At 37.1% G+C, this 5,939-nt stretch overlaps 1 protein-coding gene across 2 annotated transcripts; it reads right to left on the bottom strand.

Annotated features, from left to right (window-relative positions):
* On the bottom strand, positions 1-4,615 carry LOC146363448 (major histocompatibility complex class I-related protein 1-like). 2 transcript variants are annotated; one of them, XM_084919842.1, is made up of 7 exons: positions 4,519-4,615; positions 3,473-3,543; positions 2,565-2,831; positions 1,958-2,236; positions 1,563-1,865; positions 824-922; positions 1-108 (listed from the first exon to the last, which is right to left on the bottom strand). In XM_084919842.1, the coding sequence occupies exons 2-7, from the start codon at positions 3,519-3,521 to the stop codon at positions 59-61; spliced, it is 1,047 nt and encodes a 348-aa protein (XP_084775968.1). In that variant the 5' UTR covers positions 3,522-3,543; positions 4,519-4,615; the 3' UTR covers positions 1-58. The 2 variants fall into 2 exon arrangements, with proteins under 2 accessions (XP_084775968.1, XP_084775967.1); XM_084919841.1 differs by lacking the exons at positions 3,473-3,543; positions 4,519-4,615 and having other exon boundaries at positions 2,565-2,922.
* Positions 4,616-5,939: the final 1,324 nt, after the last annotated feature.

Here is a 5,939-nt window from a genome sequence, read left to right as displayed (position 1 = left end):
GAAGAACTGAAACAGCCAGAGTAAAGTCATGCAGAGCGCAGAACTGCGTGAAGGATGGTCATGTTTGTGGATTTAGTGTCTCAGACTGTTCAGAGGCATTGGCAGGAGCTGTAAGAACACAAAGATAAAGCTGATATTTTCTATAATGTACAGTGATTGATGATTTCTGTTAGCAAACACACTAGCTTTCTAGCTAAACATGCAATAAAGAGTCAGGCAAGCAGAAATATGAATAGGGAAGTCACATTATCAAGAAGCATAAATATCACATGCTGTGCATGGTGGAACATGAGGGAAAGTACCACCAAGAAAAGACATTTTACTGCAACAATCATGAGCTGTTTCAGTTTTTGTTTTTAACTCAAACCAAGAAATGATTGGCAGACACATGACTAAAGGTCACATGACACAAAATCTCATCACTACTCCTTAAAAGCATTAAGCATCACAGGAACACGAAGCTTGTTTTTTGAAGTGTGCTTTTCATTCTAAATGCCAGCAGTAATATGTTCTACGCTGTTCCACATGAGCAAACTCTTTTCCTCGAATGTAGTTTACAGGTAGAGATTTCAATAATTTGTGTTCTGCACAGCAATGAAGATCAGCTCTGTACTTATCTATTACACTGATGCTTCTCACATTATCAGTCAGGTGTCATATATTAATCTCTCTGTGGCTCTGAAACGTAAACTCTTATATATATACACATATACGCTACTCTTTCAGGCTGTACGTGTTTGGAACTAATGTTAAATGTGTCAGTATGGACTAAAACACAAATTCAAAAACTAAATGTAATGTTTCTCCAACTGAGATCACTCACCTTTCTTTCTTTTGTAAGCGACAACCGCCACAGCTGCAACAGCTGCAATGAGGACGATAGCTAGAACAACCGCTGTAGCTATAATGTGAGCGGGCTTCCCTATTGAACAAAATGTGGAAACACTTTAGTAATCCCACACATTTTTGCTCTGTGTTATAAAGAACAAGTGAGGAATGACTCAGTAAGGACCTCATAGTTGATGCATCTGACAAAACTGGAGGCAACAGAAAACCATTAAAACTCCAATGTACTTAATCTTCTTGTGCACGCTGAAGATAAACCATACTTATAGTATTTCATTACTTTTTGCTTACTTCAGTTATCTACCATTTGTGTTCCATTTTAAGTGAAGCATCTTACTGATTTGTTAGTAATTGTTCTTTATGAATTGATAATAGAATTGTTTGATTGGATTGGTGAACGCCAGTGTGACAAAGGTCAGCTTATCCAGCATCATCTCAAGAAACTTAATATTTTAATGTAAAAGCCTTACACCATTATCAAGACTTGATAACACTCAATTGATCGTATATGTTAAAAACAGCTTTTAACAGGAAGAAACCTCCAGCAGAGAACATTAGACAACAGATGTTGAAGATGGAGGTGCCACCAGAAGGAAAAGGAAAATTGATGTAGTGAAGGAGGACATGCAAAGGGTTGGTGTGACAGAGTATTCACTTTTTAAATCAATGGCTACTCTGTAAAAATGATTCATAACCATTCCAGGATCCAGTCTTACCCCAGTTGGTCCTGATCAGTGTTTTGTCCAGTTTGGTGGTGATGTCCTCGTTCACACCAAAGAGCTGAAACACACAGTCGTACCTCTCCCAGTCTTCAGGTGTGACTGATGAAACATTCAGATCAATACTCATCTGGAAGGTCCCATCATTGTTGGGGAGGATCTCTCCTGGATCTACTCCTTCATGGAGCTCTTCTCCATCTTTCCTCCAGAACATCAAACCTCTGTCAGGATAGAAACCTGTAGCGTGGCAGCTGACTGGAGAGGATAAAGACTTCTGGAGGAGAGACACTGAAGGAAGGACTGCAAAAAGATAAAGCTAGGAAGGTTTTACATTGTCTTTGAATTGTCATATAATTTATTTTATTTTTCTACACCAGATTCTTTAATTCTACCTGCTGTCTGCAAAAAGTTTTTCCCATACTGAACATACTTCTTCAAAAACTCAGGGCATTCGTGGACATAAAAGTTCTTATTGCATTTTAATTGATCTTCTTCACCATCCCATCTCAGTTTGGTGATGACAGCCTGTGGTTTTAGAGCAATCCATGTCAGTCGCTGCGGGTCGAATGATAGAAAGTCTTCTCCATCATAACCGTACTGGTTGAACGCATTAATCTGTCCAGTCTCGTCATCCCATTCACAGCCATTCATACTCTGGAAATTATGAACACCTGAAAAAAGACATAGTGACAATAACTGCAGGAAACCAGTGAGATGTGAGCATTACAGAAACAAAAATAGAGGGACATACAGTTACTGGCACATAAAACAGTCTATCAACTAATGGACACTGTGGAAGGTTCACCTTTTTCTCTGCTTCGTTCACTGTTCTTATTTTCTTTTCTTCTTTTCTCTTCACGTGTGCGTGAAGTAGCAGAATTCATTATGTTATTTTACATTCTATATCTAACCCTAATCTAATAAACTTTTAGTTTTTTATTTTAAACCAAAACCACAACGAAAATAAATTCTGCTGCAACAAATGAAACAAATTCATACCTTCGGTTTGGTTGAAACGTTTCCTCAAATTCTCAATGTAATGTTTGAATAAGTGTTGGACATGCAAAGAGCGAGCAGTGTACCACTCCAGGTGCTGAGGGTCATCCTTCATGAGTTTTTTCATCCATTCTGTTTTGGGTTCTGGTCGCTCTGTCCTGCTATCATAGTAACTTTTCTGAACTCCATCAACAAGTCCAACCACCACAAACTCCGGAATGTTCTGGACTCCAGATGTTTGACAGAAGAAAAACTTCAAGGAGTGTTTCACTGTAACAATAATCAGACTTTCAGTTAGGTGGCATTGCAGTTCTATACATTGGCTTGCAAAAGTATTCGGCCCCCTTGAACTTTTCCACATTTTGTCACATTACAGCCACAAACATGAATCAATTTTATTGGAATTCCACATGAAAGACCAATACAAAGTGGTGCACACGTGAGAATTGGAACGAAAATCAGACATGATTCCAAACATTTTTTACAAATAAATAACTGAAAAGTGGGGTGTGCGTAATTATTCAGCCCCCTGAGTCAATACTTTGTAGCCATATGTTATCCAAAACAGAGAGAGGGAGAGAGAGAGAGAGAAAGAAACCGAGCCGTTTAAATTTAAACAGTCTTTATCTGATCTATATCGTTGGTCTGACCTCTATTCTGTGGAAACAATGTCAACATCTGTCCGTTGACGTTGATAATTACGTTTTTTCTTTCTTTTTTCTTTTTTCAAATGTTGATTTATGGTCTGTGATTTATGAAAGCAAATGTACAACATAAAACTGTCCGCGGTCTGTCTCCTCTCAGTAAAATCGTATTTTCATTCAGATGTAAAAGTGAAGCTGAAGACAGTGAAAGTACAGAGAGAGATCAAATTTCCAAATAAAATATCAATAACGTGGACATAATCTTACCTGATGACGCAAACTGACAGAGGAAAAGCAACAATAACAACCTTCCCATCGTAGCTTCATTTGGATTATACCTTTAGGACCAAAGCAGTGAGTTATTGTTCTAATTTAGCCCAGGCTTCTCCCATTTGGCAGCAATGACTGTATAAAAGATATACAGTCATCTTTTATACAGTCATTGTTTGGCAGAGGTAACGTTGACGTATCGTCCTGAAGTGGATGTGAAACATCACATCCCGTCCTCGCGGCTGCGGTAGAGAGCCGCCTACGAGTCAGTTTAAAAAACACGTGTGCTTTATTAAAAATGAAAGCTTTATGTTACAGTATCAGAACGAATTTATTTTGCTGTAATACTTTGAAAATACTTTGAAAATAAAGTTTTTTTTTTAACTTGATTTTGAGTCCTCTGAAATAATAATAGCAACCCAGATTTAAAACAAATGCTGTCTTAAATCTGATAAATGTATATTATTTCCTGTTTTAAAACGGAATGCAATAATTTTCCAATTTTATTGTATTTAAAAGAGAAGAACATAAACTATATTAAATGCTTAAAGGAACACATTTTACTGTTTCATGTAGAGTATTACCCAATTTGAAATATAATGACAGCTATACCATATCATACATTTTGTGTGATACAATCATTTATCGTATTGAGTCTGATTAAAATATGACATCAATTTTAGATGAAGCTTTGCACATATGTACTCTGAGTGACCCAAAAGAAGAATGCACTGAGAATTTCATGTCAACTATCAAGGGTTAATTTTAATGATTTTGGAAATGCAACAATAACACAACAATGACAACTGAGGATACAAACAGACAAATGTGGCATGCTATGGAAAATTCTAATTTTAGTTCCATGTGTTTAGAATCTCACTTGTATAACTGCCTGCTTAAGATGAACCAAGTATGTGTCAGCTTGAGCTTGTGAAAACTGCTCAGCTAGGCCTAACGATGTTTCACTAACCGTCTTGCTCAGTTTGTGCGATGTTATAAAAGTTGTTGTGCTATGCCCTGAGGTTAGAACGCTCATTACTAACCTGTTATGTTTTGATGTGTATGCGTGTTCTCCTGCGCGCAGTAATAAATAGATTGATCACAGCTCTTTCCGTGTTGCAGACGTTAATCACAAAATTCCACGACAGACAGTACATACCACAAGAAAACAGAAGTGAAAACTCCTAACAGAAACCTAGGGACATAACCAAGAGTATAACAGATCTGTTAGCTGTAGGTCACATGACACCATAAAAACAAGCTTTAGCTTTCTGTGATGCTTAATGTTTTTAGTGAGTAAAGAAAACTGCAGTCAAAAAGATCATGTGTGTGATTTGCATGTTAAATGGCAGCATTTGTTCTACACTGTTTCACATAAACCAAACTCTTTTCCCAAAAAATTATTTAAAATATCGCACAGCTAAGGAATTCAAGTTTATGTTTTTAACAGCTATAGAGACCGACCTGCAGCTCTTTACTTATCCATGACATAGATGGAAAACTGGAGTTAGAAGATATTATCATTTCATTTATACATCATCAGTTTACTATCATGCAGTCATTTCACTGTGGCTCTGAGATCTGTACTGCTATTTCAGGCTATGAGTGTTTGGAACTAATGTTAAATTTGTCAGTATGGATTAAAGTAGAAATTCAAGTGGCCCCATTGTGGCCATTCATACTACACCAAAGTAAATAGATAAACAATATAAAAAATAAAACACATAAAATTTCCTGGTTTTTTTAGTATGTGAATTAATTCAATTTGATTCAATTCAGTTTTATTTATAAAGCACCAAATCACAACAACAGTCAGCTCATGGCACTTATATTCTAAGGTAGATACTACAATAATATTTACAGAGTAAATAATCACATAAATCCTTAAGAGCAAGCACAGTGGGATGGAAAACCTCCCTTTAATAGAAGAAACCTCCAGCAGAATGGGTTTGATATCTGTAGTTAATGAATGTACCTGGCAAAACTGAGTATAAAAAATCCTTTTTAACAGCAAGAAAATTTCAGCAGAACTAAAATCCGGGAGGATAATCATCTGCTGCGACCAGTTTGGGTGTAACAGGAAAATGTAGAGAGAAAAGATAAGCTGGGGAAGATTAGAGATCCCAGACAGCAGACTCCATTGCCATGATGTCAGTATTACGCAAGATTGCAGTTAGTATATTGGGCATAGTTTGTGCATTGCAGCATGACATCAGGATCAATATGTTGCTGAAGCATAGGCTGGATGTAGGGAATAGAGGGAGAGGTCTGATGGAAGTGAGGAGACAGGTGTGGCCTCTGTGAGTTTTCAGTTAGTTGTTAATTGTCTATTGATAACGGAGCGTGAACCTGTTAACAGAGGAAAAAGTACTCAGGTCTCTGTTGTCTTCAAGCTGCTTCTCTCGGCTTTGACTGTGACTTTGTTAATGCTAGATCATAAAGTTAATTTTTGAGACCACGGTCT

The sequence above is a fragment of the Perissodus microlepis genome, chromosome 22 (genome assembly GCF_051167445.1).
Source record: "Perissodus microlepis isolate ML-2025 ecotype Zambia chromosome 22, ASM5116744v1, whole genome shotgun sequence".
NCBI classification, from domain to species: Eukaryota; Metazoa; Chordata; class Actinopteri; order Cichliformes; family Cichlidae; genus Perissodus; species Perissodus microlepis.
The sequence above is the reverse complement of the archived record's forward strand: the minus strand, read 5'-3'. Positions and strand labels throughout refer to the sequence as shown.